Source organism: Lontra canadensis, unplaced genomic scaffold, assembly GCF_010015895.1.
Source record: "Lontra canadensis isolate GAN:19392208 unplaced genomic scaffold, GSC_riverotter_1.0 scaffold87, whole genome shotgun sequence".
Classification (NCBI taxonomy): Eukaryota; Metazoa; Chordata; class Mammalia; order Carnivora; family Mustelidae; genus Lontra; species Lontra canadensis.
Window position 1 is genome coordinate 8,246,207 of NW_022631081.1, and position 13,715 is coordinate 8,259,921.

Consider the following 13,715-nt stretch of genomic DNA (forward strand, 5'->3'; position numbering starts at 1 on the left):
ACACAGAGGACACCAGATGGTTGACACTGAGGTTCTCTTTATTTCTGACCATGTCTTTACAACCATGCAGTCAGGGGTAACTCCCACATCTATCGCCCAAACCCGAATCTCCCTCTAGAAATTCAGATTCATATTTCTAATGCTAGAAGATGCATCTCTCCAAAGATCCTATTAACTCCCAAGTCAACATCCCCCCACCTCCTGAATCACCTTTCCTTTTCCTGCTCACATGGGGCAGATTTTCTGAAACTGTGGCTTCCGTGCTCCTTTAAGATACACTTACACCTGGGCTTCTGTGCCCAGAATAAAGCCTATGATATGTGTATATCCAGCTAGGCAGGCATATAACAGGGGCACAGAATGGGCTCTGGGTCATAGAAGGTCCTGTCACCACAGTGAGGACAGGGATTGGCACTAAACCAGACCATGCCTGGCCGCCCCAACTCCTGCAGCATTTGCTTCAGCCTGGCGTGCAGCTGGGCAAGTCTGCCCAGGTGGAGGGTGCCACGGACATCCTCGTAACTCTCCAAGGGGGCTGGATACAGCACATGACTCAGCTTGCTCAGCCCGATTGTGTGGCGCAGCAGGTTCTCTAGGACGGCCATGGAGATGGGGTTTCCACAGAAGCTGAAGGTTGTGAGCTGGGAGCAGCGGCCCAGAGCAGGCAGGATGACAGTGAACTGGGAGTCCATGATCCCACACTCATCTAAGTCCAGGTCCTGGAGGGTGGCGGAGGCTCTCTCTATCAGAACTTGGAGAGGTGCAGGACTCATATTGGTCAGATTGACCCCACTGAGACCCAGGTCCTTAAGCTGACTGACGTTCAGGTGCTGGGACAGATGTGTCAAGTCAGATTCCGAAAGCAGGCAATTAGTTATTGACAGGGTCTCTAGGGGGGTCTTCAGGCAGCTGGGGAGAGACAAAGCAGTTAGTTCTGGGGGCATGGAGGTAGTGGGCAGAGGGACATGGGGATGACTCAGGCCTCAAGGAAAGATAGGCCCATTACACCCAGACCCAGGGCTTTAACAGATGACGGTCAAGCCCCAGGACACCACCTGGGGAAAAAAGGACTCAAGTCCATCCAAGTTTCAGGGGAGTCCCTTCTCCATTACTCATTTTCTGGGTGATTTGGTCAAGTAAAGGTAATCTCAAGTGCCCCCTGTGCTGTCAGATGCAGCATAGCATGTCCCTCAGAGGTGCTGTGAGTATCAATTAATCCAACAATGTGAGGCACTTGGAGGGGAGCCTGGCCCCATGTCTCCAGTAAGGAAAGGAACTGGTACTGGGAAACAGGACTCGAAATGCTTTCAACTTGGGCTTCCTTCTGGCTGCTTCTATGACCCCAGTCATTGGTACCTGTTTCTGATGAGGCTAATGGGAGATGTGCACAAAGAGCTAAACTGGGCAAGGCCTGGCAACATGCCGTCTGCAGGGCCTAACATAGATCACTGTATCATCCACGTACCAGCTATCACCATCTGCAAGTCTTCACTCCTGCTCCCTCCCCCTCACACCCCGCCCCCCAGAATCAGGCATTCCCACTCTATTGCCTTATGTGGAACCCAGAGCAACCCTTTACAGAGAGGGAATTGGAGGCAGGTTTGGAGGGACAGATTCAGGTTGACAAAGCTGCCAAGCGCAGAACTTATGATCTGAAACTTTACGTCAGATATGCCTTCCCTTCACCAACATTCTCAAGTTTAGTTATCTTTGATCATCATAATGTAGACATCATTTTCTCAGAAAGGATTCCCAAAGCTGTCCTCACCTGCCACAAAGCCCCCCTTATACAGATTCCTAACTAGGAGCCCCTTTAGATAGTATTTATCCTAGCTCATACCTCCCACCTCTATCTGGGAGGTTATCTGACAACATGCATGGAGACAGAGCAGGGAAGTGTGTGGACCTTCTAGAAACACTGTCGATGGCAGATGGCAATTATCATTTACTGAAATAAAGAAGGGCTTATGCTGGACTGCCAAGAAACCTCACAATCCCTCACCTGAGCACCTGGTCCAGACGGTCTTCCAGGAAGGAGATAGAGTCCAAATAGAGCTCCTCAAGGTGGTGCAGCCTGAGGAACTGAGCAATGAATTGGTTGACACAGTGCTCCTCCTTCGCCGGGGTGGTGTGGGAAGACATGTGGATGTGCGAGAGGAGGAGCCTGCGCAAATTGCCCATCTGACCCAGATGAGGAGCAAACTTCCCCAGTGTGGACAGTTTCCAGGTGCAATTCACTTCCAAATCCTGGATCGAGTCCAGCTGTACAATTTTCAGGATCTTCTTGATGTTCTGTATGGGCATTGCGAAAATCTTCAGCTTCTTACAGCACAGGTGCAGGAGACCCTTCCTCTGCTGGACTTTCTGGATGAGGTAGGCGAGGGACTCATCAGGGGTACCTTCCTTGAGGCAAAGGTCTATCAGCACCTCCACAGGAGCCAAGGGTGGCTTGGGCCCTGGCTTGCAACCATCCACTTTTCGCTTCTTCTTCATGGGCTGGGCCACCTCTGGCTCCAACAAGGAATACATACTGGCCCTCGTCCCAGACCACACGGTCCAGAAGTCCTGATGAGCATTCTTCCGTAAATCTAGCACCTGCAGTTTCCACCTCCTGCATGGAAGATAGGAGACAGACCGAGATGCTTTCAAATCAATGGGGAATAAGACTTGAGTCTCAGAATCAAGGCAAGGCCCAGATGCCTGACCTGCAATTTTATTCCACACCCTTGGATGTCAGTGGCTCCTTGGGCTACTGGGATCCTTCCTTCTTGGTCCCCACTTGCAGTACCCCTAAGTGCCACCAGGAGAAGATGGACAACTTGTTCCTTTGGTCACCTCTGCATCTCAATCAGCCTTTCATGTCCATAGCCTGTTCCTAGAGTGACCCCAGAGATAGCCCCAAGGCTTCTCTGAGCTTCCTCACAAAAGCCTCTGGCCCACCCTGTGGCTTTGCACTTTCCCATGAACCCATCTCTATCTTGCTTGGGACCCCAGGGCCCTCCCAGGCTATGGGATCACCCTCACCTGGGGCGAACCTCCTGGGCAAGCAGGACATCAAGGCCATCGAGTGCAGCTTGGAAGGTTTCCTGGTGGGGCTGCTGCTCCTTCATCAAGGCCCCCAAAGGGAGGCAGGCGAAAGGCCAGACCTGCACCATCACCTTCAGGATCTCGCTGTACCTCCCAGCAAAGGCCGCCGTGAACAGTGGTGGGAAGAGCTCCATAGGCAGCACTTCCAGAGCAGCAATGGCTGAGGCCTGGTCCCTCAGCAGGCTCTGACCTGCCAGGTCCAGAAGTCTGGGTGGGGCTGGCATGCTCATCCTGATGAATCTGCTCCGAAAAGAATCCTGGCGAAATATTCAGGGAACAAGGCTGAGTGCTAGCAACCCCATTATCCCTCCATCCTTGAGAGAAACCAACTCAAGGCCAAAGTCACTCTCTGGCAATAATTGGGAGTCCTCCATTTACCCCAATTCTGTTCTTGACTAGGTGGCCACAAAGCCATAGCTTTGCCCCTGCTGGCTCTAGATGTTCATCTTTCCAGGCCTCGATGGGGGAGCAAGATCACCACAGGTCCCATACCATATCCAGCTACTGCAACATTTAATTCTAGTCCCACTGTAGAGTTAGTACTGAGGAACCTGAAAACCGACCCCATCCCTTTTAGGGAAAAGTTGCTGATTATCCCAAGTACTGAACATATACAGAAATAAGAAACTATCACGTGGCCCAAAATGAGGTCCTTCTCAGCTCTAATAAATAACCCAGACATGAAAGATTAAGGAACATCTAGACAAGGAGTACCATAAATTTTCAACTGTAAAAGTAGCATAATAGTACTCTACAACATGTGGAAGTTGGGGATGAAAAAAATATATACTATTTCAAGACAATTTTATTATATGTCTCTCCTACAAATATGAGAATTACTATGAGAATACAGAGCTCACATTCAGAATAAAGCCTCCACTTTTAAAATTATTCCATAAAATATTTTTTCTCCTGTGGGATATATTTAAGCTTTTAGTTTCTTATTTTTCTAAAAAAGCTTAACTTGTAAAACCACAAAACAATGAACTGTATGAACTATAATTACTGAACACAAAGTAAATACTTAAAATGTCATAAAAAAATTCCAGCTAATCAGAGGTCTTTCATTTCCCCCAAAAATCTCTCTGGTTAAGAAATATCATAAATGTCTATAAAATGGCATACACCAAAGCAGAAATCAAAATGTCTGAGATTAAGGCAAAACGCATTTTGAGGCAAAAGCAAAGCCTGCTCATTCATACTATGTGGCTGAGGGCAGTACGATGGCAGCATCCCAAGCTTAGGGCTCCTGCCTCACCAGAAATGTGTATGGTGCAGGGAGGAATCTGCTCAGACTTCAGGGTCTCACCTCTGGCTCCTCAGAAGCTATATTATCCTTTCTGGCTATACCTCCCTTTTTCAGATCCTAGCTCAAATTTTCAACTGAAAGCACGATGTTATTATCACTGGATCTCCATCTAGTTAATCCAGATTGAGTTTACCTTCTCCATACAACTGACTGAATAATATGCCCCATTCATGATAGAAAAAGAAAATAAAACCAACCTGGAGGTATACTTGGGGGAGTTTTGGCCACATCAGTATAACTCAAATGTTCAAGTTAAGACAGCTTTATGCAGACAGTGGTGTTAACCCAAAAGAAAAAGAAATAAAATAAAATAAAATTCCAAAATATCAAGTAGTCACTTACACTTTGTTACCTAAAACTGCAAAACATGTGTGCATTCATAGAAGAACAAATGTACAATTGAGGGGTGGCTGGTCTTCCAGATTTTGAGGATCAAGACCTCCCTGAAGGAAGTCAGGTCAAAATTATGAGAAGTTGGCCAGGAAAAGGGAGGGGGCAAGGCTCTTTGTAATGGGACCATGGGAAATAACCAAGACTAGGAAAAATACATTTAATTTTGTTTGAGGATCTCAGACTTTTATGGCTACTTTAAACCCAAGAGCAGGGAAACTATCCACTCTTCTTCCTAGAAGATTTCCTCTTAGAAGGCTGAGATCAGCTCAGCAAAATGGATGGAGAAGATTCAACATAGGAATCTGGGCTACAGAGAGGTCAGAACCCTACTGGCAACCAAATCCAGGACTCGACTAGTCAAATTCTAACAGTCACTGAGGGGTTAGAGCCATGAGCTCTTTGGGCTCTTAGAGGCAGGGAGAGAAACAAGTATGAGCTAAATGCATGTCTCCTTGTCATCAAGATGCTGCCACCAGAGGACTTCCTCTTTAGGCTCAAGTGTCCTCTTCCACATCCTGACCCTTCAAAGGCAGAGCCAGTCTAGGCATTTCCCAGGGGCCTTGGTCCCAAATGTGATCTCCAAAGGCCCCTTCTGAAGTATATATTGACAACTGTCATTTCCTCATTCCTAGGAAACAACTAATATAAATACAGCTTCAAAAAGTCCCTTCTGGTCCCATTCCTATCCAGCTGGATGTCCCTATCCAGCTTTTTTATTATTCCCATTCTTCTGAGACAGTGCCACTAGGAACAGGAATAAAACTTTTCCCTCTCTCTGTATTAAGCTCAGTACCCAAATACCAACACTTTTTCCTCACAGAATTTGAAGCTATATTTGACATTTAAGGATCTGCCAAATTTAGGGATGATTCCCATGCTGGGCTGGATCACATTGGTGGTTCTGACATTTTAGAACACAGAGAACCTCTCCACACAAAGAATTCTCCAGGCTATTCTTTAACCCTTGCATTATGATGCCCAAACAATTCTTCTATACCACTGGTGAGGAGATTGGGATTCATTCTCTGAAGGATGCTGTCCACTTAGTATCATCATGGAGACTGTTTTCTCCAAATTTCTGCCACCCATATCAGCAGGCTTTGTGTCAAATAAGGTTAAACTAGAATGTGCTCTATGGGCATTGTAGCCCCCAGACAAACACCATTATCAATCAGCTGCAAGAAACTGAGAGGAGTAACAAGATAATCTTAAATGTCCCTGATGACTAAGCAGTAACTGAGCACAGAAACGGTGCTCTGGAACTTTTCATCCAAACTTCTCAACCTTTGCAGGAAATTTAAAGTTCACTGTTAATTTTATTTTTATCCCAGTGAATCTGGACCCCACTCCCCGGAAGGAGTAATTGATAGACACCTTCAGGTAAGGAGTTTGTCCTGGTGAGGATCTGCCTCACCAAGTGGATGGACAATCTCATTGTTAGAGACACCTGACTGACAGACTTCAACTGGACCTCAGCGAAACAGGACAACTGCCTAAGTCCAAGCTTGGGAACGGTCTGTGGGAACCCAGGGTCTAGGAGATCCAAGGAGGCAGAAGTGACCACTGTCTTCAGATCTAAAAATGTTTAGTATGAGCCAAACATCCTTCCCTTGTGCGGTAAGTCTTACTCCTCCGTCTACCTCCATGCAGAGAGCCTTTGGATCAGGGTACACGTTGTGGGGTTGGAAGCACTGGGAACACATCTATATGAAGGGCTGTCCTTCCCGCACAGGATCAGGACTGGCTCAGGACAACTCTCACAGCCAAGGTATGAATTTGAAGAATGTTTCAATTGCATCCTGGTCACCTTTTCTCATGGTCTTCATTTGCTACATAGGCCAGAGCATCCCCTGAGCTCATTAGAGTGGGTGTCCTGAAACCACCTTTTTCATTCACAGAATTCCAACTGGGATCCCAGAGCATCATCTACCTTACTGGGGCCTTTAGAATGTTTCTATACATCCGCCCTGTGCCACCTGGGCAGCACTCTGTGTCCCTGGAATGTCAGCCACCTCTCTTGGAGCCTGGGGTGTGGCCATGCTGGGAACACCTTCCCATTGTATCAACCAAAATCAAGGAATTTTTCCCAGTTCTACTGAGCATGATAATCAGAGAACATGACAAGCCACAAGGTGCAGAAAGAAAATAAGCCCATCTGTTTTTCTAGATCTAAGGGGCTCCAGGAATGCCGGAAGAAGACCCTTCCTGAGTTCCAGAGAAAAGACCTCAACTCTGCTGGTCTGGAGGGTCAGCAGGCTAACGAGAAGCTAGGAGCCCAGTCCTGAGGCAGCAGCCCACCTCAGGCTCCTTTGAGGCAGCCCTTGGACAGACAAGATTTCATGTGGTATCCAATTCATCTCTGAAATTTCCCTCTGGTGTCACATCTCTCCTTACCCTGAAATATTTTGCCTTCTGTGCCTTTTTAAAAACTGAAGGTCTCTCTTGGACCTCCCTGCATCTTCCTGTATTCAACAAGATATGGTTTCACTTCAGATCCAGTAACATCTAGACCTAAACAAGAGATTGTCCCTCTTTCCTCCCCACCAGGGAGGACCTTCCCGATCTCCTGATCACTCTAGCTCTAGCCAGTTATTCCTGGGGAAGTGCTTCTGGAGGCATGATGGGGGAAGGGGAAGCTGAGGACTCACTCCAATCTGGGAAGCAGAAGGAGGAACTGAACTGGGAATGGCCCAGAACATCCAATGTGGGGCCCAGCATGAAGGAGGAGGAAATGTTAGCACAGCAGGAGGCCCGGTCCTCTGGCTCCCACAGAGCTGTGTCCCTTAAAGGGTGGAGACTTGTGTCTGAGACCACCCAGGGGCACTGGAGGCCTGAGTGAGGTGCCAGTAGCTGTGTGTGTGTACGTGTCCCTTTAGCTCAAGGACACAGAATCAGTCCAATGGAGAGTCTGGGGAGAGGGAGAGAAAGTGGCAAGCACTAATCCTGGAGGCAAAGGTGACAGAGAGATTCAAAGAGGAGAGGGCTCCAGCCTCAGCATTCAGCTCTTGGGATTTTGCTCTTCAGCCTCCTTACTTTTCACAGCCTCGTCAGACTGAGAACAGTGCTTCTGAAAACAGAAAGAGAGAAAGGGGTCTGGTACTGTGTCCCTGTCATCCAAAGGGTCCTCAAACCTTTAACTCTAAGCCATGAGAAGGCCATGGTGGCTCTGAGCAAAACCAGATACAACAGGTTATCAGGCACTTTCCACTGGGGTTTGTTCCACTAGAGCAAGAGCAATGATCCTCAGGGTTCCAGGAACACAGACCTTACACTTGGTGGGAAAAATCCCCTATGCGCTAAGATGAGGGCTGACAGGAGGCACTGGGGCAGGGTGGACATGTTCACAGGAATGTCTCCAGACAAGCTAACCCCTCCTCCCCATATCCAGATACACTTTCTATTTTTAATCCTTGATTTACTCAAAAACATTTACTGAATGCCATAGACCATGCATTCTATTGAGCAAACAAATGAAAAAGCAGCAAGCTGAGAAACAAATCAATCAGAGGTTGACTGCTTTGCACGGTAGTGCTGGGCCATAAAAATGACAGTGCAAGATGAAACTACACAAAGCCATCTTAAGAATCCACAAAGTTCTGTCTCTCGACCTACTTGTGATCTCTCTCTGTCAAATAAATAAAATCTTAAAAAATAAAAAGAATCCACAAAGTTATGGTTTTTCAGTGGCCATCCAAAAACTGTTTTTTGCCAACCATTAAGAATTCTCTTTCTATTCATTATAAATATGTTGAGAAACTAATAAAATAGCAAAACTACTATTAACTTAGTATGTTGATTTTAAACACTGAAAATTAAACCACTTCTCTGCAAAAAAAAGGCATCAAGAGTAATTTTAACATTGCTTATGGTTCTTCTTATATAACTTTTGGTACAGAGTGAGCACATTTCCTATGCCCTGGAGAACTGTCATGCTGCTTTCTAAGTTTGGATAGACTTCCAATATTTATTCCTTCATGTTTCCAATGTCATGACATATTTTTGAGAGAGTTCCTTTAGTGTGAAGACTTCTGCCAGAATCACTTCCTCGGAGACATCTTCATCCTTTTGTCACAGTCATACTCTCCCTTCACACTTCTCTGGGAACTGGAGAATGTGAGTTTGAAGCTGGATTTAGAATCACAATGATGAATAAAAAGAGTTGAAGTTATCAAAGCAGTTCATTTCTCTAGCCTCTGGTTTCTCTCTTAAAACATGAAATATCACTAACAGGGGGCTAAGATTGATTCTTCCTTTCCATATACATCAACTGAGACTCAAGAGGGTGATATACTTGCACCCATGTCACAGAGAAGGCCATGGGTGGGGAGCACAGGAATGAGGCCCCTGGCTGCTGGTCCAGGGCTTTTTACGGCTGTCACTTATGCCAGCCTAATGGGAATGTGCCTAGAGAAACCACCTGAAAATGGGAACATTCCACCCTCTATGTGTGTCAGCAATGGACAAGGTCAGAGAACATGTCTCTACTCAGACATCACCCACCACAGTCCAGGGGGTCAGCAGGTCTTTACTCTGCTGAGAGCCATGGGCCCTGCCAGGCATCCAGAAGGATGGGTTGGGGAGGGGTGCAATATTCCCAGGAAGAAATCAGAAAGGCCTGAGGTCTTGAAGCACCTCAGCTTACCAGCTCTGTCTCCCCAGTGAAGCAGGCTCAGGACAATTCCTGGGAGGACACATCTCCCTACCCTGCATATCCCTGGCTGTATCAAGTAAGAAAATTTGCGGCTGGAGTGTCACTCACAGGATGTTAGGCACACAGATGCACATGCAGGCCTCCCCCTCATGTGGGACAATGGATAAGAAGGGAGGCCAGAGAAGCAGAGGGGCCACAGGAGGCAGAGCTCTGGGGCATCTCTACCATGGCCTAGTCATGCTCTGATCATCCTCTTTGCTCTCTGCACAGGTGAGGGACACTACGGAGGGGAACTTCAGACAGCCCAGAGTTGACCCTTTCCTCCCTTTGCCCCAAACTCCTCTGAAGTCATGGCTTTCATGTTGACCTCTCTTCTTTGTCCTCTTCCTCTTAAGGTCCAGGGCCCAGTCTGTTCTGACACAGATACTTTCAGATTCTGTGGCTATGGGACAGAAGGTCATCATTTCCTGCTCTGGAGGCAGCAGTAATTCTGGAGTTTATAACTAGGTGTTCTGGTATCACGAACACTCATGTGCGGCATGACATTCCCAATGCACGAGGTTGTCCGGGGCCTCCATCCATTCTCCACCTCCATGTCAGGCCACATGGCCTCCCTGACTGCTTTGGGCTTTAGCTGGATGACTAGCTGGGCACTATTATTGTTCTCTTTTAAGAAGGAGTTTTCTTTCAAGGGACCTCTTACCCTCAGGGGTCCAAGTCCACATGGAAGTGACCAAAACTCTGCCCCTGCTTGACACCAAACAGGAGTTAAGTGTCTGGTGTCTGTAGCCACCTTCACTCCAAGCAGAGGTTCTAAACATAACTATGGCTTTGAGAATGAGGTCCCCAACATACTAGAGCTAGCTCCTTCTTGTAAGAAAGCAACAGGACCGGGGCACCTGGGTGGCTCAATCGGTTAAGCATCTACCTTTGGCATTAGGTCATGATCTCAGGGTCCTGGGTTTGATTTCCCCATAGGACTCCCTGCTCAGTAGGGAGTCTGCTTCTCCTTATTCCCCCTTGTGTGCATGCTCTCTCTCTCTCTCTCGCTCTCTCTCTCTCAAATAAATAAAATCTTAAAAAAAAAAAAAAACAGCAGGACAAATGCTCCACTGGGGAAATGACTGGGAAGTATACAGGTTACTCCTGCATCTTCCCTCTTGAGCATCCTCAAGATGCAGATTCCATCCAGCTCCTCGATGACAAGAACAAAGGGAACAACAGGGTTTCTTAACACACCTGAGAGACAGTTCGGGGACCATCTTACCTTAAGATGTCTTCCGTCCACTCTGGTCCAGCTCAGACTGGCCTCCGGTCCTCCAGTACTCGGTTTCCCTCGTCTCCTATCCTCTCAGTCACTCCGTCTACCCAAGTCTGAGAGCAAGAACCAAAATGCTCCAGAAACAAAGAGGCTGTGTGTTAACACGTATATTTAGCAAGCCATGGGCTCCTATGAAAATCTCTGCGAATACTGCTGAAGAAATGGAAAACCGGAGACGTGACCCTGCCCGTTCAGTGGGCATCTCCTCTAATCTCCAAATCTGACCAACAATTTCCCATGGGCTGAATGAGAGAACAACTGGAATGACAGACCCTGTGCTCTGTCAAAAGCGACCCCTCCCTCGAGGACACGGCCCACGTTCCGACCCTTCTGCCCCCCCATACCCCGGCACCTCCTTCGGGGCCAAATTCCTAGAGCAGCCACCCCATTTTAACTGCACACCCGCCCAACTAGTGAGAGCAAACAATGAACGCAGACGCCCGAGTTCGATGAATTGTTACGTCTGCAACTCATACGCGCGGCCAGTCCTAAAGAGCAGGTAGCCTAGGCTGCACAGAGCCAGAAGAAGCACATTGTTTTCACTCCGACCTCTGTTGTGAAAACTCACTTTTCAGATGGAAAATAGAAGTGGGAGTTGGAGGGAGGGCAGTTTACCAGCGATTAGTCCAAGGTCACTCCACAAGAAAGAGGAGGATCCAAGGTTTGAACTTACGTTTTCTCCAGACTGCGCACCCACCACGTGGTCTCCCCTTCACGGAGCCTGGAGGGAAAGGCCGGCCACAGGCTCCGCAAGCCGCCCTACCCTCGCCCGCCGGAAACAGCCTTATCCGACCAATCCTGGTTTCTCTTTTCTTGAGGGCGAAATCTCACGAGATCCTAGGATCACGAGCGGGGTCGCCCGGGGAGTCCAGGAGGGGTTTGTTTTCATAGGCTGGGCAGGGACTTGGAGGTGGGGAGGGGTGGTGCCTGTTGCCTACGCCCACCTGACTGTGCCAGGTGCCAGAATTGGAGGGGCATGAGAGCAGGGGTCTGGGACAGGGAGGATAAGGGTGGGGTTAGATGAGGGTATGGAGGGTGGGATGGGGGTCAAGGAAATGAGGGAGGGATGGGGGGGTCTGTAACTCCCCACCCTCTAACCCCTCCCCTGGGCCTATGCTTATGGACCTATTTCTCTCTGTGGGGTATGGGGTGCTGGACCCTGAGCGAGGCTCCTCGCCCAACACTAAAAAAGACGTCCTTGCCCTTGAACTGTCTAATGCTCTGTGCTACCTGGATTTTACCATTTAAGTACCCTCTGCGGGAGAGGAGACCCCTGTCAGGATTTGATTAGATTGTCCTCATTCCAGAGCGTGCTTTCTTCACTTGCCTCCTTGGATTTGGTTTTACAGAGCTTTTTCAGAAGCCAGACTCCTGCGATCGCTCTACTCCCCTCCCCCAATCCTCAGATAACTTTGGCTTTCACCAGTCCTAAAGGCAGGGCTTCCCCTCTTTCACCAACAAATACCTTTTGACAAAGTCAGGACTAGACCGAAGGCTGAACATATGAGCGGGCCGTCGTGAGGAGGGACCAGGTCCAGGATGCTGAGGAGAGATGGAAAGCCACCACCCCCTCCCTCGCCCCCCCCACTCCTGAGGCCTGGTGTTCTGGTTCTCTCAGAGGTGTGCCTTCACTCTTGGGATTTTGTGTCCCAGGCCACCAGGGGGCAGCACTGGGAAAACTGGAAGGCGGAATGTTTGCAAGGCGTGTGTCAGGTTTGGGCACCTGCTTTCTGCCAGTATGTTTGTAGGAAGAAAAGTAAGGCCTCTGGAGAGATGGCAAGTCCCAGATGGATGAGGAGTCTTTCTTGGTGAAGAGTAGAGAGAAGGGTTAAGAACAATGCGGAGGTCGACTGTACTTCAATTAAAAAAAAAAAGTGCAAGGGGGCGGCCCCATGCTTCTTTCAACCTGGCCTGAGGATCTATATTCTGTCTCCTCAGACTCTGAGACTGTGTTTTTCTGGAGAGGGAGGTGGGTACTGAGTTTGCCACTGTGTCCTTGCCATGCAAGTGGTCCTAAATCTGATACCACCGGCCACAGGAATGTCATGGTGGCTGAGAGCAACAGGGCGGTAAATGCTGCGTAGTTTTCCTGGATCTACCCTGCCATTCCCCCAGATATCCCCATGCCTGGGAGCTATGTAAGCTACACAGACAAATTAATGTACGAATACATATGTACATACAAATGAGACCACTGCCTTGAACCCCAGTCGACCTATGATCTTCACCTAGAACAGAGCTGACTAAAAAACTCAATTTTTTCAGCTTGAATCTGGAGACACTCAGCTTCTCCTTCCCTCTGATCTTCTGGATTCATTCAACAAATATTTGTCCTTGAGTGGTGCTGATGCAAGCCTCAAGCAGATATACTCAGTCTCTGGCTCATAAGGTTTGGAGCAAAAACTAAAAAAATAAACAAATAAAAGCCCCAAACAAGAAGTTATTGTTTTCAAGTGGCAAGTTGTAACTAACTCTTTGAAGAAAACAAAGGGGCTGATATGGAATGTTACAAAGGCTGGCAAGGCTCCTCCTGGTTGCTCAGGATCCTTGTCTGAGGCCTGAGCAGGAAGCAACCTTGGGAGCTTAAGAGGATTCTGGACATAGGGTTCTGGGCATAGAGAAGGACTGTGCAAATCCTGATAAAGTGTTTGGCCAACTTGAGAATAGAGACTGGCTCAGAGGGGTAGGTGATGACAACAGCAGAGGGGGGGCACGAAAAGGTGATCCCTTTGAAGATTGCCCATGCTTATTTTGATAATCTGATTGCTGTCTTCAGACTGACTGCAATTGGTACACTAAAAGGATGATGTCTGTAAAACTTGAAAGCAAAATGCAGGTCACATGATTGATTATATAATACAATTCTATTCATATGAAATTAAACATGAATATACCATTCATTCATTCATTTCTTCAACTAATCCTTACAAATGTTTACTGTATTCCTGGGAGGG

The 13,715-nt window shown here is 47.8% G+C and overlaps 1 protein-coding gene across 5 annotated transcripts; it reads right to left on the bottom strand.

The window, feature by feature from the left end:
- Positions 1–203: 203 nt before the first annotated feature.
- LOC116882691 (melanoma antigen preferentially expressed in tumors-like) lies at positions 204–10,766 on the bottom strand. 5 transcript variants are annotated; one of them, XM_032883233.1, is made up of 6 exons: positions 10,708–10,766; positions 8,694–8,893; positions 4,594–4,657; positions 3,025–3,344; positions 2,003–2,611; positions 204–909 (listed from the first exon to the last, which is right to left on the bottom strand). In XM_032883233.1, the coding sequence occupies exons 3-6, from the start codon at positions 4,624–4,626 to the stop codon at positions 333–335; spliced, it is 1,539 nt and encodes a 512-aa protein (XP_032739124.1). In that variant the 5' UTR covers positions 4,627–4,657; positions 8,694–8,893; positions 10,708–10,766; the 3' UTR covers positions 204–332. The 5 variants fall into 5 exon arrangements, with proteins under 5 accessions (XP_032739124.1, XP_032739123.1, XP_032739127.1 ...); XM_032883232.1 differs by lacking the exon at positions 8,694–8,893; XM_032883236.1 differs by lacking the exon at positions 4,594–4,657.
- Positions 10,767–13,715: the final 2,949 nt, after the last annotated feature.